Source organism: Sylvia atricapilla, chromosome 19 (genome assembly GCF_009819655.1).
Source record: "Sylvia atricapilla isolate bSylAtr1 chromosome 19, bSylAtr1.pri, whole genome shotgun sequence".
Taxonomy (NCBI): domain Eukaryota; kingdom Metazoa; phylum Chordata; class Aves; order Passeriformes; family Sylviidae; genus Sylvia; species Sylvia atricapilla.
Window position 1 is genome coordinate 3,663,349 of NC_089158.1, and position 21,592 is coordinate 3,684,940.

At 48.8% G+C, this 21,592-nt stretch overlaps 1 protein-coding gene across 1 annotated transcript in view; it reads right to left on the reverse strand.

The window, feature by feature from the left end:
* The window catches only part of LOC136369605 (discoidin domain-containing receptor 2-like), a 58,313-nt gene that overhangs the window by 15,194 nt on the left and 21,527 nt on the right, over nucleotides 1-21,592 (reverse strand). The window contains exons 2-8 of the mRNA XM_066332524.1: nucleotides 16,298-16,429; nucleotides 12,254-12,356; nucleotides 10,048-10,276; nucleotides 7,281-7,428; nucleotides 5,328-5,433; nucleotides 4,032-4,218; nucleotides 439-685 (exon numbers count right to left, since the gene is read on the reverse strand). Of these exons, the coding sequence (XP_066188621.1) occupies nucleotides 439-685; nucleotides 4,032-4,218; nucleotides 5,328-5,433; nucleotides 7,281-7,428; nucleotides 10,048-10,276; nucleotides 12,254-12,356; nucleotides 16,298-16,421 (1,144 nt within the window). The 5' untranslated portion in view covers nucleotides 16,422-16,429. The remainder of the gene's footprint in view (nucleotides 1-438; nucleotides 686-4,031; nucleotides 4,219-5,327; nucleotides 5,434-7,280; nucleotides 7,429-10,047; nucleotides 10,277-12,253; nucleotides 12,357-16,297; nucleotides 16,430-21,592) is intronic.

A 21,592-nucleotide genomic window follows, 5' to 3' on the forward strand; every position in this document is an offset into this window, starting at 1 on the left:
GGCACTGCCCAGGCTCCCCAGGGAATGGGCACGGCCCCGAGGCTGCCAGAGCTCCAGGAGCCTTTGGCCAGCGCTGCCAGGGATGCCCAGGGTGGGATTGGTGGGGCTCTAGGCAGGGACAGGGGCTGGGCTGGGTGATCCTGGTGGGTCCCTTTCAGCTCAGGCTATTCTGCGAGTCTGTGATCTGTTTCAGAATGAACAGCTGCTCTACAGGCCAATTTTTGGTTGCCCTGGTCATGCTTCTGCTCACGTGCATCAGTATCAGCCTGGAAAGCATCCACTGGATTTTTCAGCCCCGTTATTGCCCTTCCAGCACTTGCACAACCTCCTCCTTCCCACTGTACCACTCTCCTGTCAACCCCTCATGTCCTGCACTCCCACACCAGCTCTCCTCCTCCCTGTGCCTCTCCAGGCGTGCCTGACTGCAGGGGCACTCACCTGACTGGAAGGAAATCTCACTCATCATCATCCAGGTGTCGGCGAAGAAGAAGCGGCACAGGATGGCCTTGCCCACACGCTGCTGCAGGGGCACGGTGACAAACCTGGCACTGGGGTTTTTGTCATCCAGGACCGTGGCCACCCCCACGGGCTCAGGCTCCCAGTCTGCAATCAGGCGGGGTTTGAACAGACACTCCACCCTCTGGAAAATCTTCACCCCCTTGGAAAACATGTTGTTGCAGTGCACCTGGGAAGAGGAGATTTACTGGCACCTAAATCAAACCCCAAGGATGTTCCATCCACAAAAATTTTCTATTCCCAGTATCTCCCTGTATGAATGCAGAATGAGTGATTTCTTCCAGTGTGCAATGAGAATATTGGACAAAAAGCTATTCTGAAACAGCTCTGAATTCTACCTGCAAAAGCTACATTAATGGTCAGGTTCTGGCAGGCTCTTTAAAAGGCCCATATAAAAATCAATCTAGCAAACCCTGTACTAACCTAAAGCCTTGCAGACCAATTCTCTTAGAACATTTAACCTAAGAAGGGAAAGAGAAAACACATCTAAACTCTTACTGTTAAAATTTTAATATTATTTGAATTGCTTGACATAAGTCGCTGGAATTGTTAGGCCACAAATTGAACTTTATCTGAACAACATGGCTCTGTTCTGCAAGTCAAAAATGGATTAGAGTGAACCCTGGAGCTAATAGTCTGATCATTAATAATAGGAAAGATGGATTGTAGTTAAACTTGTATGTAACAATCTGATCATTAATAATAGTTAGAACAGACAAAGCTGCAGTTTAAATATTACTCAAAGATCAATAGCTGGAGTGGGTTGCCCAAAGACTGTGGTCTGTGAACTGTAACAACCATGTTAAAAAAATGAACTACTGAACCCACCAAAACCCCCACAGAAACCCCTCTCAGAGGCCAGTGTAGAAACAATGCCACAGCAGCCATTTGGTAATGAAATAGTGATGCAATGAAGAGCATGGAGAATCCAAACCCTAATGCTGCTCTTGAACTCTTCTTCAGCCTCTCTTGGCATGAGGGATTCCAGAGATTTCTTTGTCCTCAGTCCCTCTTTTGAGGTACCAGCTCAAGCTATGGCATACCACAATTGATGAGAATTGTGTCCCAAATTCCTTAGCTTTTAGAAACTTTTAGCAGCTGCAGTCTAAGCTAATTCCTCCCAAAACCCAGAAACCAGGACAAACCCAGGCAGATATTCCCGATATACACCTGCTCTGGTCGCACATTGAAGACAACTAAGGATCTGAGTTTTAGGGAAAACATCACCTGAGCCTGCACCCATCAGCTTCTCCTGGTGGCTCAGCATCAGCTTGAGCTCTGTTATGAAGACCTGAAGCTCAGGACCACAATATCTCAGCACTGTGGCCACCCACCAGGAACCAGGAGAAACCAGGTGACTCAAAGTCTTCAGTATCCCTCAGCCTGCTCCACTCTCACAGCCACGGTGGTCCAACCTTCCCCAGCCACCCCAGGAACCATTTCCTAGTGACTGTGGGGTATTTGCCACTGTGACAGCAACAGTTTCCAAACCACCCACAAACAGCCTCGAACCCTATTAATTGCTTGGCCTCTGCGAGGCCCTGCAGTGAAAAGCAGTGAAGCACTAATGAGGACAACTGGCCTCATGAGCAGCAAAAAGACAAAAGGAGGGTATTTGCATATAATTATGACCAGATGAAGCTTAGACAACATTATTCAATAAGGAGAAACAGTCATTCATAACCAGGAAGGAAAGCTTGATGCCTGGAATACACAATTTGTGCCATATTTGGACAGGAGTTGGATGTGTTTCCATCTTGGACTGATACATTTTCTATTACAAACATCTCCTGCTAAAGTCTAATTCTACAGCAGGCAAGCCTATGCAATGCAGTTGCAACGTTGTTAACATTTATTTTTAATACTTTCTTGCATGCTGGGAAAGCACAGAGGACTGGGATAAAGCTAACAGGTAAGACAATGCAAAAATTATCCACAGACCACTTGGCCTGTACAAAAGAAATGCAAAGCTGAAGGAGGAAACATTCAACAAATAATGAAGATTAATTTGTGCTAATCAGAACAGCTTTCTAATTAGATGCTAGATGAAGTAGCTGTTCTTATGATCTGATGTGTTTGGTTTATCAGGATGGTTGTGTTTACAAGACAGATTTTTGGAAAGCATCTGTCCCCAATTAGCATAGTGTGAGCTCGTGTATTATATTAATTTGATTAAACATTATTAAGCAGCAAGTCTTTCAAATTTTAAGGCACAAATTCTTCTCTGTTTTTCTAAGAGGAATGCATTCCTAAATCAAAATTATTTGCTACTTTTTTCAATGACCTGAGGGAGACAGCAGAATCTCTAGCAATAAAATAAACTAAATAGGAGGGAAGGAGTTTCCTAAAATAACCTCAAGGACTGACTCATGTCAGGGTAGTGAACTCAGGGACAAAATCTAAGTGATGCTTTCCACACTGGACTTTTATCCTGAACACTAATAACTTGGAACTGATTTTTAGCATGATCCCAAAGCCTTAATGACCACTGGCTCCCTCTCTCTTGGCTTGGAGGATTAATATCATCACAAGATTCACAAACAAAGAGGAATCGTCCAAAAGCAGGAAATTGGTACCATTCTTTTATGCAATTTGATGCAAAGCCTGCATCCAGATCCAGATTCTGTACCTCCAAAAGTGCAATCAAGCAAAGAAGGAAAGGATTGGGTGACTGCTCTGAAAATGACCCTTGGTCTCATCAGGAAGGCACTGAGAAGTCCTGCCAACTTAGTTTACTGAAGCAAAGATTGAGAGTGCTTTAATCATGGTTTAGAAGCAGAAGATTTCTGAGAAGGCAGGACTCTTATTTTTGCCAGCAAAAGCAGGCAAAGAGCCAACGGTTGCAAGTTAAAAATAGACAAAATAAAACCAGAGTAAGTAACCACCTAAACAATTTATTTAAGGATGTGGTGGGTTCTCCTTCATTTGAAATCTCTATGAGAAAAGCCACCAATCCTTTTTTAAAAGATCTTGCTGTTTACTACAGACTCAAAGTTCAGCTCATGCGTTTCCTGTGTGTTTAAATAATTTCTTACAGAACAAGCACAGGCTGAGGCATCCACAGAAATGTTTGGTCAAAATGGAAGCACAGCCACATTCCTTTACCTCAGAGGTCAGTAAATCCTACATCCTAAATCCATCTCAGCTGCCTAAACACTGCTCCAGGTGTCTGCTTTTTATTTCTTCAAGCCAAATACTGGAAGGAGAGTCTGAGCTCTGAAGAAGCACGGGCTCACCTGCTTCACCTTTCTACACTGGAAAACTTGGGGTATCTCCTGCCCAAATTCTGCTGTCGGGCACTTCCTGTATCCTCCTGCTTTGGGAAGAGTACTCAAGGCCAGGTTGGATGGGGTTTGGAGCAACCTGCTCTAGTGGAAGGTGTCCCTGCCTGTGGAAAAGGGTGGAATGAGATGAGCTTCGAGGTCCCTTCCAACCCATTCAATGCCCCAAAGGGGCAACCTGGAAGCCCCTAGACCCAAAGCCTGTCCCCCTGGAGAGGGACCACACTGAGTTACCTTCATGGAGGTGAAGTTCCGTGGGCGGTCAAACTGGAACTCCATTTCCACTGCGCCCGTGCTGAAGCTCTCGTTCCTCCAGCCAACGTAGTCGTAGCCCGGCCACACGCGGTACTGGTGGCTCTGGGTGAAGTCATCCAGCCCCAGAACTCCATCTGTGAGCTGCCCCAGCCCTCCATACAGGTGCCTGGCCAGGAGAACCAACAGTCAGCCAGAGCTTCAGTGGGAAATCACATGTGTCTTTTAACTGGTACCAGCAAACCATCATTTTCCTACTCTTGACCCATCCTGCACAAGAACTCGTTCACTGTTCTTATGCAGCACCACCTTGATGTTGTTTGGGCTGGGATTTTAGCATCATTCCCAGCTTAGGAAAAGGCAGAAGTGTCAAGGACCAACAGCAAAGCTGAGCTACAGGCAGAGCTCTGGAGAACAAAAACAGACACTCTGAAAAATGACCCTGTGTGTTCTCCCAACAGAGCTCGAACTGCAGCGTCTCACCACCAGCTGCATGGCAGGAACACTGCTCCATCCTGTGCTGGGGGAAGCTGTGGGGAAAATCCTGTAGGCAGGCACAGAAAGGCAGGAAAGTGGGAAGTGAGACCATGGGCAGCTCATGAGCCACAGCCTAACCAGGATTTTTTCTGGCACTGCTTCTAAGAGAAGAGTGTTACTGGCTCTTTCCAAGGCTGATTGGACTCTTTGCCAGGATGGGGTGCACTCCCATGTGAGGGTGCAGAGCCCCTCATACAGTTTTCCAGCACTGTTCCAGAGTAGCAGATGCCAGTGTGGCACAATTCTGATCCCCTCTACAAGTCCTTGGCTCTGCAAGTCCACCCGAGGTGAGCCCTCCTTTCACTAGAACACAGGTACATATGCCTTTGAACTGCAAACCAGGATTATCAGCTGGAAGAAGCAGATTCCTACTTCCAGGCCAGTCAGACACAGGAACTACAGGTTAAGTACTTCCAAAGAGATCTGGCTTAGCAGGTTGGGTTTATTGCCTACCTGTGCAGCCCCCTGACACTCCCCAGCAGACACAGGTTCCTAAGTTAGGGATGGACAGCTACGTGCAACACCTACTCTGTACATAAAAACATTTTTCTTTAAATATCCAAGCTGTAGTGTACCAGCCCAGCTTGAAACCGTCAGATATTAATGTATAAAGACATTGTTACCCAGTATCTTCCAACATCCTACAGGCATAAAGAAGCGTTTGGGATACAAGATACCAGTGACAGGGTGTGTAGGAGAGAATTTGCACAGTGACAGAGAGAACAGGACAACTTCTCCCACCTGCGTTCCTGGTAGCCATCGTAGGTCGAGTCATTCAGGTAAACAATGGGGAAGCCAGGAGCTGCTATTGTCCCTCCTTCAGGGATGCTGTAGGATGCCAAACCATCTAAAAAAGAAAGCCATATACCTCAGAAATACAGCAGCAGCAGCCTCCTGTCACCCATGTCCCCATTGTTATAAATGCATATTATATAGCTGGCTTTTCACAAATATTAACATGACTACTACATGTATAATTATGCTGTGTTATGTTTTATTAGTAAGAGTTTAGAAGGGTAATGAATGTGCATTTTCTGATTATACCAGAGGGTTAAGAGTGGGGTTCTTTTTATCTCTTCTTTGTAATGTCTAAACCACCAAGCCAGAAGTTATGGGAAGGGGGGTCACCTTGTGACTCTTCATAAAAAAACTGTTAACTTTCTGTTTTCTCATCCAAATGAAAAGAACCAGAAAACCTCAGGAGAAAATTTACACCCATGTAACCAGACTGAGTGAAGCCACCCACAGAATAAATCTACTTGACAGGATGATCAGGAATACTTAAAACTGATGAAAAGAAGAATGTTTGATTAACATCTATTGAATATTCAACCAAAATATTCATCTATTGAATATTCACCAAAACAGCACTCCTTAAAGACAGAAATCCTAAAAGAGGGAGGTGGGCTATGGGCAGACCTTGTGCCAAGCCCCCTCAGCCAAGAGGCTTCACTTATTCTGTCTCCTAATTTGTCTATTTTCTTAATTTTTTTAATTAAACTTATAAATTTTTAAAAAGGAGAGTGGAACTCGTTTTACACACCACGACCCTTTTATTTATGCCATGGACCAACAGAAGCAGTTCCAGGAGGCAGAGATTCCCTCTGCACACATTGGGACACAGGGGAGCCCCAGGGCTCAGCGTGCACAGGAGGAGCCCAAGTGTCACTGTTATGGACACAAAAGGATGAAGCAGGCAGCAGGAGGTCAAGCAGGAAAGCTCTCTCCATTTATTTTTTTATGACTCCATCTTAAATACCTTTGACAAACAGGCCCAAGATTGGCTACACAGGTAGCCACCTCTTTGGTGAACATCACCATCAATCATCTTTCTCCTCCCAGGGGAGAAATACCTAAACAACAGATAATTCCTAAAAATACACATAGTTGACTTGAAGCTTCGTGAGAACAAAATGCAAACAGTGAAAAGCAGGCAAACTTGAGGCAAGACCCAAGGGCTGGGCCTGAGCCTGCAGCTGGAACTGCCATTCCCAGAGAGCAATGCCAGGAGCACCTCCAGGCAAGGAGAGAGAGAAAAGCCTTTCCCTGCCCAGCCCCTGCCAGGCAGCAGCACATCCACAGCGCAGGACAGCGGCCCTCAGGCCTGGTCAGCAGGGGACGGGCACATGGCAGGAGAGCTGCCCTTCGTGTCTGCCGGGAGATGGAGGAGGGGACTGAGGGCCAGGAGAGCCGCCCTTCGTCTCTGTCAGGAGATGGAGGAGGGGGCTGAGGGCCAGGAGAGCCGCCCTTCATCTCTGCCAGGTGAAGGAGGGGACTGAGGGCGCCGAGCCCCCGGGCTGAGGGCCAGGAGAGCCGCCCTTCATCTCTGCCAGGAGATGGAGGAGGGGGCTGAGGGCCAGGAGAGCCGCCCTTCATCTCTGCCAGGTGAAGGAGGGAGCTGAGGGCGCTGAGCCCCCGGGCTGAGGGCCAGGAGAGCTGCCTTTCATCTCTGCCAGGAGATGGAGGAGGGGACTGAGGGCCAGGAGAGCTGTCCTTCATCTCTGCCAGGAGATGGAGGAGGGGGCTGAGGGCGCCGAGCCCCCGGGCTGAGGGCCATGCTGGCCGGGAGGGGACACAGGAGCTGTGCTGCCCCGGCAGGTGCCGCATGTCCCCTGCAGCACGGATGCCCTCAGCCCTCGCTCCCTGCCCACGGCTCTGTGCCGGAGCTGTCCCTGTCCCCGTCCCGGGGCTCACCGTGCCACACGCAGCCGTACAGCTCCACCCTCATGCAGACCGTCATGGGCGCCTTGGTGACGGGGATCAGCCGCACGAAACGCGCGATGATGGGCGGCCGCAGGTCCTTCAGCACCACGTCGTAAGTGTCCGTGTTGCCATCGATCACCTGCGGGAGGAGGAAGAGCCTCAGCAGCAGCTTCTCCCCTGTGCAGCAGCGCCTCAGCCCGGGAGGGGCCAGTGCAAACAGGCAGAAATATCCCTCAAGGTTAGGGTAAGAAAAGCCTCCCTCCTGTGGGCCTTTGCAGCCACACGATAGTATCTTTTAAGTTCTGTTATACTATTGCTTTGTTTATGCCACCCATTCACTATGTATGTTCAGCCCCCCGTTCACTATATATGCACTCCTCCTACAACATTCTCCCTCCCCTTGAACGCCACTGGCTCTAACCCCTGTTACCCTGTTGGTTCCCCCTGGTTCCTATTTACACCTCTACACCACTTTTTCCTATCCCTATTGGACCCTGACCCTCAGATCCACCCCATCTGTCTTGTTTATAACCCTCAGTCCCCCTCCTCATTCCCGTGCCTGGATTTTATTTGAGACTGTTCACATCCCTGAACCTCTATTCTCATCCCTGGACCTCTTCACTATCCCTGCCTGTGCTCCTGAATAAACAGTCTTGTGATATCCAAACGAGAACCTGTCCCTTCTCTGCTTCACCAGTGCCATTACAGCTGTGCCCCCTTGTCCTGGGGTGACTTTATGATGCTTGTTTCCCCAAGCATCTGTTCTGTTTATGTTGGATATTATGTTCTGTACCTTTGGGACTGGTTCTGAGGGTGAAGCAAGGAGACAGAAAAGTGTGGAGTTTGTTTTCAGAAACTGCACACTTCTCCACATTCTGCTCCTGGACTGTGCTGTCTGCAGCACAGACAGACAGTGGGACAGAGATCTCCTGTGCTTGTAGTTAGTTCTAAGCTAGCTGAGGCAGAGAAGTTCCCTGGACTGTTTTTCTTCCTTTTTCTTGGAACTGTCCGAACCTGTTCTGGACTGAAACAATCCTGTGATCACAGGTTCAGGGATGCAAAGTTGCTCTTTAGGACCCTGTGACCACCCACACGTTGACACTCACTCCCTGCTGTGCTGCAGTGGTGCTTCTGCACCCCCTTGTTTGGGACTGGGGAGCTCCCCCAGGTGGAATCTGCAGAGCAGGAGCTGCTGCTGCTCCTCCCGTGGCTGATGGGGTGTGAGGGGTGCTGCCATTTCACCTCCTGCCCCCTGCAGACCCTCCCAGACAGCACTGAGGGAGGAGAGAGAGGCAGGTGGGAGTGAAGGCATGAGTGGATGTTGCAGAGAGTTCCAGTTACTGGATGAAACCCCTTCCTTGAAGAGATCCGTGGGTTCCAGCAACAGGTAACAGAGCCTGCCCTCATCACCAGTTACCTGGTGGAGGGCCCTGATGTCCTTTCTCTTTGAGTCAACACAATTCCAGAGGTGCTGCAGTGTTTGGTGCTGCACAGGAGGCATCTTGGACTGAGGTGTTCAGCATCACCACAGCCACCCCATGCTGCTGCACCTCAGTGACAGGGCAGGGACCCTCACCCTTCCCCAAAGTGCCACCACTGTCCTTACAAATGACACTATTGTGTATTTTGTCATCCCCTCCCATCCCACAAACACAGCTTTTGTAGCACACACCAAAATGTGAGGGATGGGCAATATAATTGTAATGGCCAAAAAGCTGTTCAAAGGTTTGAGTGAGCAAATAATTCATTAACAAGATAAAAGTTGTTACCAAATACTGCACTGCAGACCCTGCTGGGGCTTGGGACTTCCAAAGCACCCTCAGTGCAAGAAAACATCACCATACCCAGTAACTCTCTGGTCTGACTCAGGTCTTCAGACTCCACAGGCCAGCCTGAGGCAGGGTGACCAGGTCAGTCGAGTTGCAGACCTGCAGGTGAGATTCCCAGGGAAATCCTTCCCAGGGCAAGTTTAACAAAGGCTTAGGAACACACAGCCCAGAGCTCTGTGCTCAGGCCTGGAGACAGCATGAGACAACTGTGGTGAGTAGGGAAGCCTCAGTGTGTGGGCTCAGCACATTTCTTACTCTCTAAACTCCTTCCTCTTTAACATCCATACACCAAACACTGCAATCAGACACCCAGAAACTTCTTCAACCCCTGCCACCCCCTCCAATTTTAAATCCCAAAGCAGGCATCTGCTTGGCAGCTTCCAGTCTAGAAACAAGTGTCTAAGAGAAGGACACCCATGTGATGTTTGGGACGTGCACAGACAGGCAGTGAAGACCCACAGTTTTCCTGCTTTAGGTGATCAGGTCAGGGGACATGGACAAAAAAAGAAAACTTCAGACATCCCCTCAGAAAAACAGCATCAGCTGTGCAGAAAAACTGCACCAGCTCCACAGCAGAAGAGCTGAGAATTCTGCCCATCTTCTGAGAGGAGCAAAGGATGCACCTTGTGTAGCATCTCTACATCCTGTAGCTGCTGCTCCTGAGCATGCCGTTACTCAGGGCCAGAAAACCCAAATCACTTGTGTGGGAGACAAACCCAGCAGCAGTTTCCAGTCCTGGCCACTGCTGATCCCAGCCCTCCTCACATCAGGAATGCTGCAGCACTGCTGGAATGACACCAGATGCTGGACAGCAAGCACAGAGCTGAGGCACAACACACTGCTCCAGCAGAGCCAGGATGAAGCACGATGCATTGAGCAGGATGTGCCTGACAGAGCGCCCAAGCAGAGGCAGCTGTCCCCGGGCTCACCTTCCTGCCCTGGCGGTCCCTCCAGGAGATCCAGCGCTCCCCGTTCCGGCTGTAGTCGATGCGGTAGGCGCGGGCAAACTCCTTGCCCGTGGCGCGGGCGTGCCGGCCCTGGGTGCCCACCAGGGTGATGAAGAACAGCTTGTGCAGGTCAATCTGCAGGAACTGCACATCCTCAGGCTCCAGCAAACCAGCTGGGCACCAGGCTCCATCCCCCTCTTCCCTCTGTAACCTGAGGGGAAAATCACACGCGTTAGAAAGAATCAGATTTCCAATGATTAATTGAGGAAACACATGGAGCTTTGAGGATTGGGGAAGCAACAAAACCAGCAATGGCTACCAAATACCTCTGCCCTTGGGATGATGGGCAGTTGAGACTCAAATCCTACAGGCAGTTTTGCTCTGCAGGACAGCTCCTCAGTCCTAGATATCTTTCTTTAACTACCTGGAGTAATTTCTTCCCCAGACATGAATTTCCACATGGATCAGAAACAACCCTGCTGCTCAGTAGGGAACTGCTCACTGCTCTGCAGCACCTTGCTGCTAAACCCCACATGGTAAGGCCTGAACTTCTGCTTGATCACCTCCTGCAGCTCTACAAGCTCAAAGAGAAGCCATTTTAAAATATATATTTTAGTGAGAAAAGCTCTGCTTGAAATTATTCTGGATCGTTTCGATGCATATTGCACAGTTCCTGCAGTCATCAGAGCTGCTGGTGTAGGATGCTGCCAGGACAGTGGGGGGAAGGTCTCTGCTCCTAAAGTGAACATTGTGAGAGCTGTAGTTGTGAAAAATTTATCTGCACACCACAAATGTGTGGGGTTTTTAGCAACAGGGATTTCTTAGCCAACAGCAACCCCTTGAAGTGTCTTTGGCTGTGAGGAAAGTACCTCACCTCCAGCTGGTGGGAACAGTGAGGGCATGAGGAAAGGTGGCATCCAGGAGGAGACACTGAGTCAAGGCTCAGGCCACAGAAGATTTTCATCTCTGGCTGGTTTTAATCTGATATTCCTGTAAGACTTTCTAACACTGGAATAACAGTAAAAGAAGCTCTAAAAAAGGCAGAAGGGATGACTGAAGTGACAGGGACAGACATCTGCATGAGACAACTCTGACCTCTAAACAAATGAGGTGAACTTCATGCCTTCCCCCTGTGGGCCTCCAGCTGCCACAAAGAGAGATGGCCAATGATGCCCAGAGTGTTTGCAGCACTGGACAGAAACCATACTCAGAGGGAAAATCTCCCAGCTTTCAGAGCCACAGGCCTGTTCAAACACTATTAGAACACACAGCACCACTGCTCTACCACAGACTAAGAAAAAACAATATTTGAGCACTAGGAGAATTTTATGATTTTGGACTGCCTGAATTAATCATAAAAATATAACTATCATAGTTAACCTGGAATTCCTATCTGTGGTCCTGACTTGCACCAAAGCTGTAGGAATGTTTGATATCACCATTAGAAATAATTCTAAGGAAACTCATATTTGCAACTCTTTTGTGAATCATGAGTTAATAGCTTAGAGAGAAATAAAATTATCAAAAAAATGAAAAGCAAAGCTTATCATAAAGACTGTAGGCCTTCTTGACAGTGAAGAAAATCATTTAGCTGCTTGCATAACAATTCCTTAACTCTGCATTTCCAAGGTTTTTGAGGCAGAGTGAGCACAGCCCATTTCCTCAATAGGATGCTGTTGAAAAGTTCATCCTTGTAAAGGATTTCCTATGATTTAGATTAAAGCACTCCACAAGAATCCCAGGGGCACGGTCCCTGGCTGAGCTGTAACTCACAAACCCTTCAGAGATTTATTCAGAGTGACTGAAAAATGGGGGGTCAGAGGCAACCTCTGAGTCCCCAGTCCCATCCCCTGCTCACAGCAGGGCCAGCCCCAAGGCTGCCCTGTGCTCAAGGCCTGGTACAGCCAAGTCCTCAAACACTGAGCCATCACCACCTCTCTGGGTCCCCATCCCATCATTTCATTCTCACGGAGAAGGATTTTTTTTTCTTAATATTTAACCAGAATTTCCTGTTTCACAGCTGCTGTGACCATTGCCATTGCCTCCTGGCCTTTCACTGTGCACTACCCAGATCGAACATGAAAGCAGCAAACAAGGTTTTAAGGGTGAAGAATCTTCTTCCTCAACCACATATTGGGTATCTAGGGGGGGAAAAAAGGACTAAATTTGTTGTCAGAGGTGAACCCACCGTGCATATTGGGGCCCTGTGGAGTCGTACCACTGGCTGGAGGCAGTGATGTCCTCATCCCGGATGGTGCCCTCGTGCATCCCCAGGGGGTAACGACAGATTGCTGCAAATGGGAACACACAGGCAAGCAAACAGCAAAGATCAGCACTCATTTCTTTTAAAATCTCCAGGCAAGTTTCATTAAAAGGCTATCATGCCCAGGGAATAAACATGGTAACACTAAAATAAAGAATGCCAAAAAAAAAAAAGGAACTATACGCTTCATAATTATCATAAACTGAAATGGTAAGTAATGCATTACACTTACAGTGTCATTCAGCAGAGCCCAGGAAAAGCAAAAACTTCACAAAGAAACATTTTAAGAGCATGAAATCCCAAACCATATTTTCATTACTGGTTGCATGGGCCCATTTTACAATGACAAATTATTCATCAATAATGATGTGACAAAAAAAAGGAAGCTTTAGTTCAAGATTCTTCTTCCCCTGGAATAAACTGGATGTTTGACTTGTGTTCAAACAGGAACAATTATTACCTTCACCAGTTCAGACAGAAGGAAGAAGTTAAACATCCATTAGAGATAACAAGTCATGGAAACATCTGCTCTGTCCTGTCACTGCAGCCTGGAGTTCACACCTGACCACGAGCCCCTGTCATCCATCCTGCCTCATCCCAGTCTGTTCCTGCCTGCAGCCTCAACTGGAGCAGGGATTTCTCCCCAGCATGGGAATCCTCTCAAAGCTGGTGCCTCCAGGGAGTACAGACACAACTGGCTCAAGCCATGGATGTCCAAAAGCTCCCTGCAGATGCAGCTGACAAATCCTAGCTGGCCTTGAGGTTCTCTCTCCTGACAGAAGTCTTTAAGTATGTCCTGGAATATTAGAGATGTTCGGGAAAACTCTAAATCTGAATGTATTCACTGCAACATTGCTGCAGCCACAGGAGCAGTTCTTGTTGCCTCCCCCTCAGGGAGGGCTGCCCTGGGTGTCCTCCTGGTTTCCCAAAACCACAGAATGGGCTGGGTTGGAAGGGACCTCAGAGATGATCTCCTGCCACCCTTGTACCAAACCTGGACACTGCTCAACAGGAGTGGCACTTCAAGGATCCTCGTGGGTCCCCTTCCAACTCAGGAGATTCCGGGATTCCATGAAATCCAATCAGCAGGTTCAGAAGCTACAAGACAAGACAGAGGGATGAAAACCACCTTGCTGTCATCACTACACAGAATAAAGCACCTCAGGCTGAATGACTGCCTGACAGATCTGATGTAGAAATGTTTGCAGAGGGTGGTGCTTCAATAGTGTTTGCCTGCAGCTGTTAGGCACCTCTATCAGTGAATGTGTGATGTGCTAAGTGTTCCTAAATCACTGGGTAGAGGAGATGGCTGGTGAGATGACAACATTTGCTAATGATACCAGGTTATTTAATGTTAAAAAATATTAAGTATTTTTTAAATTGTGAGAATACACATAAAAGAAATTAGAATTAGCATTGCAGCACTGCCTGTATTCATGGTCAGATGCCAGGGAGATAGGGAATAGAGCTCTAGCTCCTTCCTTCCCTCCTCAAAAGGCAGAGAAGGCAACAAAGATGATGAAGTAAGAAAAGATCAGCAGTCTCATCTTTACTGAAGTATGACAAAGACAATTTATATTGAACCATAGATATTATCACTGTTTCTCAAAACACCAGAACCAGAAGGCATCAAAAGGTCAGGCAGGAGAGTTCAAAACCAGAATATAAATCCTTAACCTGTTAAACACTCCAGTGCCACAGTTTCCCTTGGGTTCAAAAAACCAGCTGAACAAACTCACAGTCACCACAAGCAAATAAATAAATACCCAAGCACTGGCTCTGGAAACTGCAGTGATCTGAGGATATCCCTGGGGTAAAGCTCTGCTGTGTGCCAGCCCATCTGTGCACCTTTTCAGAACCAGAGGGATGGGGCCCTGCTGGAGCCAGGCCACTGAGCTGGGTGGGCTCCTGGTATCACCCACAACATTCACAGGCCTGGGGTTTGTCAAGAGGCCTGTATTCCCTGGGACGAGACTGGTGTCTGCCTGGGATCAAGAACAATTGTGCCTGCTGAAAGCAATCCAAGAGTTCCAATTGCTGGTCTTACACTGCACCATCGGATTATTTGGGGAACAAAACCAGCCTCGACTGTCTTCACTTTCACCTGTCCCACCACAGACCAGAACAACCTGATCTGTTGCTGAACTATGGGTGAATACATGGACACTTTCCAAAAGGGTGGGGTCACCATCTGAAAGGAGAAAGTGCTTTCTGTGCTGTTACAGTGGGAGTCCTGTGTGGTCACACCTTATTTAAAGGCCAGACACTCATGCCAGATGGACAGCTAGGTGGGAAGGACTCTGGGGGACTGAGTCTTCCTGCAACCCTGAACAAAACCCATTTGCTCACAACCCCAGGGTTGGCAGCAGAACCCAGCGTGTCCTTGGCATTGAGGGATGCACTCTGTGGGTGGCCACAGCTCTCACCAAAACCAGCAGCATGAGGCTCTGACAAAATGCAGTATCTTGAGCAAAACCGTCGTTGGGTTCTGTTTAGGAGCCACCAGGACTCCTGACCCCTTAACTGTGCACTCAGGAGACACTCAGAGAGGTGGCCCAGCCCTTCTGTCAGTGAGGTCAAACAACGGCTGCAAGACAAGAGGACTCCCAGACCCTGCTACACAGGTCTGAAACCACCCCCAAAGCAGCCCCTGGGGGTTATAGGGCAATGCAGGATGTGCTTCAGGCTGCTCCTGCAGCAGGTCAGGATAATCCATGGAGCTTGTGGCACCACAGCCAAGAGCAGCCAGCTGGGCCATGGTGCTGGAATCTGTCTGGGAAGAGCAGGGCCAACCCCAGGCAGAGGCATCAAAGCAGCTGAAGAAGCAAAGCTGCCTGAGGAGTCACAGGCAGAGCTGAGAAGTGAGGGGTTATTTCTGGATGGAAGAGATTCCTGCAGGAGCAGGGAGCACAGACCTGTGCTCAGAGCCCACTCACCTCCCTGGAGCTGGTGTGGAAGAGCTGTTCCTGCACCAACCACCATCAAAAGGAATCTGGATGGGACTGACCCTCCAGCTGCCATCCCTCCTCTACTGTGAGGTTTAACCATCAGGAGCAGATGGCAGCCCCAGCTCCACTGGGTGTGTGGTGGGGTGCACAGTGCAGGGAATGCTGTGTAACAGGAGCACAGGAATGCTGCTGAGCTCCCCCACAACCCTCACTTCACTTCTGGCTGGTAGCAGCACAACCTCAAACCTCTGCAAATATCCACAGGCCAGAGCAGGACCAGAGCCAGCCACAAAGGGCTCCAAACAAACAGAGCCAGCCCCAGCAGAGCCAGCACAGGCCCTCAGGGTAGCACTGCTGCCTCACCACACCTTCTGCCAAGCTGGAAAAGGATTAAACTCATTTATTTCATAGACTGTCTCCAGCTCAAAACACCTCACTACAGGAATTTCTGCAACACATTGCAGACCATTATCTTGGTCATCTCCATCATGAATCCTGCTAAATGTTGTAGGATAAGAGGTCCTGCCTTCCACAGAGACTCACAGACTCATATCCCTATCCTTACCCTATCTTTGTGTCAGCTGAGGTTTTCTATCTGTCCTTCCACACTTCTCTCTCCAGAATGCCCCTCGCTGGCTGGAGAGCTGTGCCTCATGCTTCACTCACTGGTAATTTGTTTTCCACAGCGAGCACAGAACCGCTGAGCCCGTCTGGAGTGAGATTTGTCCTGCAGGCCACACAGTCAACGCAATGGAGGGATATTCAGAGCTCAAGACAGGTCTGGGTGGGCAGAGAAAGGAGGATATCCGTGTGCCTTGGCCTCCCTGGGACTGGCAGGAGAGTGTCCCACTCCAGCACAGCTGTCCAGGAATGTCTCAGTCCAGAGGACATTTGGGAAACACATCAGTGATTATCTCTACATGCAACCTTTGCACTCAACCTCGATGAGAGGCAAAGAAAGGTGAGAAGGAGCACACAAAAGGAGGGAGATGAGTCCTCTCCCAGCCTGGCAGCTCCCTACCAGGGTTGACTTCGGCGCCAGAGGGCTCAGGCAGGGAGGCCAGCAGCAGCATGCAGAAGATCATGGTAGCAACTGGAGGTGCTGCACAGGGCCAGACGAGTCCTTCAAAGGCAGCAGCTGCCATCTACATCTCTGAAAGACAAAGCAAAGAGAGAGGATGAGTCCTCCAGAGCCAGGACTTCTCTGTGCTGCAGGGTTGCTGCGTGTCACTGCCTCGTGACAGGCTGGGCAATCTTCCCTGCCTTCAAGAGTATCTTTGACCTCAGCCCTGCTCTGCTCATCAGAGCAGAGGCTTAGTGAAGAACCAATGATCACTGGACTGTCTAAACCACCCCTAAAGCTACCAGTGCAGTCCATCTTTCAGGCCCTCAGCTGCCATGAGTCCTGAGTGGATGGATGTATCCTCTTAACTGCTCTTAAACAACTCCAGTGCAAAGTAATCTCTCCCTCATCAATACTTCATTTTCCTTACTAAGTTAACAAGTAGTGAAAGTGCAGCTACAAATGAACCCAGGCAGTCCAACCAGGCTCCCTAAGCAGGCTTTATCCACCTAAACCTTGACATCAAGTAGCCAAGCAGGCACCTTGGGACTTGCCACATAGCTTTAAGATAAAGATTCAAAACAGGGTGAAAATAATCTGTCCCTGCACGTCCACACTGCTGCCAAAAGTGCATGAGCACTCACACTGGTGAGCACACTTCATTTCCTGTTTGGAAATGAGGAAAATAGCAAAGGCCTAAACACTTTCCAATTCCATTGGAAAGCCATGATAACACCTAAAGGAATAGAAGGTCAGATCAGCAGTTATGTGAATTCTTTGTGCCCACACTCACTACAAAGAGCCTTGGGAGGCTCCCATCCTGAAGGATAATTTTACAGAAGGCAGGTTAGACGCTCTGTCTCAGAATGGAATGCCAGGAGAAAAGAAAACAGAACAAATCAATAAATGCAAAGTTGCCAGGACCAGAAGGTGTTTGCTCAAGAATCCTCGGAGTTTTAATAAAAAGGCAACACTGAATGCTGGGATTTGTTAGTGAAGGAGGGGAGGCTATAAAAGGGCCCATCACTGTGCCAGTTCATGCACGCATGCAGGAGCATCAGATGCCATTAGCTCAGAGATCGGTAACAAAAGGCTCTTTTTCTTCCACCCAACATAATTAAACTGTACAAGCCACAGTCTTGAGCTGCCGTGGAAACCCAAGGGACTGGATATATTCACAACAGACAGATACACCACAGCTCCTTAAATCCAAAGGTAAAACCTTTGGCTTGGGAAATCCCCCAGCTGCAGATTGCTGGATGCCCAGAAGCTAAATCGGGGTTAGAATCACTGGAGCTTGCCCTGTTTTTATTCTCTTTCCTAAGGATATGCTACTGGCCATTGTCCCTGCTGGATTCCATCAGAAAAGATGGCTCTGAGCCTGAAAAACAACTAAGGGCCTTCTTGGGAAGGGAGCCAAACACGCAGGCAGGAGGGGGAGCTAATGCTGGGTGCCTGTGCCTTGCTGTGCCCAGCCAGGCAACCAAAAAACCCCTTAAAATCACCAGGTCCCTCCTGCTTCAGCCACCTCCTGGCTCCCTACACGAGCATCTTGGCCAGGGCTGGGAAGGGGCTGTGATCCCGTGGCATCCCCTGTGGTGAGCCTGCAAAGCACAAGCCCAGATCTCAGCAGGAGGATCTGGCGACCACAGAAGAGGTTTTGACCAAGCACTCTGCAGCTGTTTGTGCATCCAAGGTCATCCTTCCCCCCTGGAATGGAAGGAGGTGATGGCTGCTGAAAACACATCGATTCCCACCATCCCAGGGCAGACTGCAGAGAAGAGACTCCGACAAAGAGACTTGGTATAGCCAACTGGAGGGAGACATTGTGAAGAAGTTTTGGGGCAGAGTTTGAAGACAGACTTGGTGGGTGTTCATTCATGCAGGTGATTTGCTGAGGTGTCCTCAGAGCTGCCAAAGCTGGACCTGCCACAGTCCTGCCACAGGACCTGAGAAAGGGACCTGTTGTCAATACCAAGGCTTTAACTTGAACCACCTTCCTGGAGGAGGGGATGGAACTCAGCAGAGACCTGTCTGGTTGTGCCCTGACCATGACCCAGATCAGCTGCACCATAAGGGTGAAGTCCAGGATAAATCCTTCTTGTGGGTGCCAAAGCTGGACCAGCCACTGACCAGAGCTGCAGCTTGTGGAGGAGGCCCTGGAGTGAGAACAGCAGCTTGGAGACATGTCCCAGGTGATTTCTGAGCTGCATGTTTAACAGCTCTCAACAAGGAGCCCTCAAATGGCCAATGACATCACCCACAGACTGCACACCCTCATCCTCCCTCCTGAGCCTGGCAAACCGGGTGAGCTTCAAGACTCAGGCTGGCTCCACCAAAACACACAGGGATTTCTCTCTAACTTGTCCAGGAATAAAGATGGCTGGAAAGCACTGAAATAGGGATTGTGGTTAAGTTGAGGGCCCAAGGTTCACTGCTGAAACAAGAAAGAAATGAGAGCAGACAACAGTAAGTGTTCAGATGCCTCCGTTTCCCATTTGGTCCAAAAGCCCAGCAAAGAAGGACCAAGAGCAGGGGATCATCCATCCTCTGCCATCAGCACAGCACTCACAGCCCAGCTGGGATGGGCTGCAGGCACCAGTGAGCAGCTCACCTTGAGACTTCACACAGGGAATTTCCTTTGACAACAGAGTAGTTGTTTCTGCCCTCTATCCTCTCAAAATGACCACAGCCACCAATGTCACAGCAAGTGAATAAATGCACCACAAACAGCACCATTATCTCATCTGAACAAGCACCATAACATAAGTGCCCAGTTGTTTCATGCAAATATCAGGCCATGTTCTGAATGACACCTTTTGTACTGCCACAGAGCCAGCCACATTATTTAACCACCTGAATGTGATGATAAGAATGTAAAATATCAGGAAGAAAGAAGGAATGAGGTGTGGGGACAAAGAAAGTCACACAGAAATGCCCAAGCACCATTTCAGCTCCTGTGACGGAGCCAGCAACCAGCATTGGAGAAAAGGCACAAACTGGTGGCAGACAGGTGTAGGTGCCTCTCTGAGGACCAGGGACTTCTCAGGGCTTGATGGGCACATGGAACTCTGCAGGTCCACAAAAATAGCGTGGTTTGGGGAACTGCAAGCCAGAATTGGAAGATGTGGCCATAGAGGCCAGTCTGGCCTCTAGGAGAGGAAAGGAAAGCTCCAGAGCTGATCTAGAGCTCTCCTGTCAGCAGCTCTGTGCCTACAAAAGCCAGCTTTGAATTGTGCTCTTGCCTAAAGAGTATCCAAGACAAGCAGGATGAATCCTCTCTGGATGTGTCTCCATTGTTGACAGAAGAAAAGGCTGGTCTGGACTAGTCCTGTCACTCCCAGTTTGATAACATGAATTCTCACCTTTGTGTGTGGCAGTGGTGAACTATTTCCAGCAGTTCAGCCCTGCACAGGAACCTCAGCAGCTGGTTCAGGCTCTGCTGGGTTTGTTTCTCCCACCACATTTGGTTCTCAGTCCTGGATCACCAAAGTGCCTGTCAGCGAGTCCTGAGAGAGGTGACACCCAGAGGGAGCAAACAATGGCATTTCCCAGCTTTTACTGCTCCACAGCAGCTGCTCTTCTCAGCGAGGTCAGCAAGAGTGTTTTCACACCTTCAGAGGGCGAAACATTTTGAAGGAGGTTCAGCCCCACTCAGGAGCTCCAGCTGCAGGAATCACTGTCTGAAGAACTGCTGATGTTGATTGGTGCTGACTCTTAATCTCATCCAGGAGCAGATTGGATTCCCAAACTGCACACTGCCCAGAGCTAGGACACACCGGAATTACTACTAAATACAACCCTCTGTACAAACTGCTTGGGAATCATCTCACTAAGGACTTTTTCTGTGTAAATGGCTCAATACTTTTCTTTCAGCTGCATTAGAATCCTTGGGTGTACTCATGCCTATCTTCCCACCCTGCCCACACATACACACCAAGTGCCAAAACTACAGTACAGGCCCAAAACCAGCAAAAACAGGATTAGCAACATCCTCTGAGAGGCAAGAAAGTGTTAAACTCTGTTCCCAGGCCCGACTGGATCAAGTTGCTAATTGCTAACAGCTGGCTGCAGGAGAATAAAATCCTGTTACAATCATTGGGAGAGTGGGGGAAAAAAACCCTACTTGTTGAAAAACTCACCAAGAAATGCAAAAGAGGGCACTTTTCCCCAATAAACCCAGCAGATACCATGCCTGAAAAGCCAGTCCATGCCTCCACAGAGAAGCAGCTGGCTATGACCCAGCACTGTCCCCAGCACAGCAAAGGCTCAGTGAGCACAGGAGGGAGCTATTCTTCAGTGATGTGCATGAAGAAGGTGGGACTTGGAGCTCCTCCAGGTACTGTTCTCCCTCCAGAGATCCATTACGGAGGTCTGGCATGTTTGCAAGCCTCTCTAGATCCCAACTGAAACAGGCATTTGTTTTAACTGGTTTCTTTGCAGATCATTACCCCGGAGTGGGACCTGAGGGTTTGCTGCAGGAATCCCGTTCCAGATGCCCAGAGCCACACCAAGAAACTCCAGGGTCATGGGCGAGACACAGTGTATCACACACACAGAGCTCTGGGTGTAACAGGAGGAGCTGTCCTGGATCAAAGCATCCTCAGAGGAGGTCCAGGAACAACCAGGAGGACTGGATGGCATCTCCTAACATTCCTAAAGGAATTCAGTGGCGAAGAAGCAAAGCTAATAATCAGGGCAATATCTGATGCTTGAAGAAATAAGAGGCTGGGGAGTGTGATTTTAATTTTTCTGGCTCCAAAACAATGGTAGAGCATTTCTATTTGCCTCAGAGTTGATTTGAGAGACCCCAGCCTCAGCAGTCTTCCCCGGGAGGACACACAGCTCCAGCCTGGACCAAACAGAATTTGGTGATGAAAATGCTTAGCAGAAAGAATTCTGATCACTTTTTAAAATGTTCTGCTTAGTTTACAATTCAAATACTGGCACAAGACTGAAAAACAGAGCAGGGCTGCTGAGCAGAGAACATGGCCACCCACTCCAAAAGAACTGCTGGAGGGTAAAGGATGGACTGCAGGAGCCCTATGAAAATAAGGCAACCAATTTCCCCTCAGGTGAACTCAGTGTGGTGTCTCTTTTCCTGAATTCAATCAACCAGGCAGCAATAGAGAGGTCTTTACATGACACATAGATGACACCTAGACAAACCAAGTGCCAACAGTGGTTCACCAAGATTCATTTTGTCAGAGGAACAGGGGAGCTGGGCAGAGCCAGCAAGATCATGGCATGAAG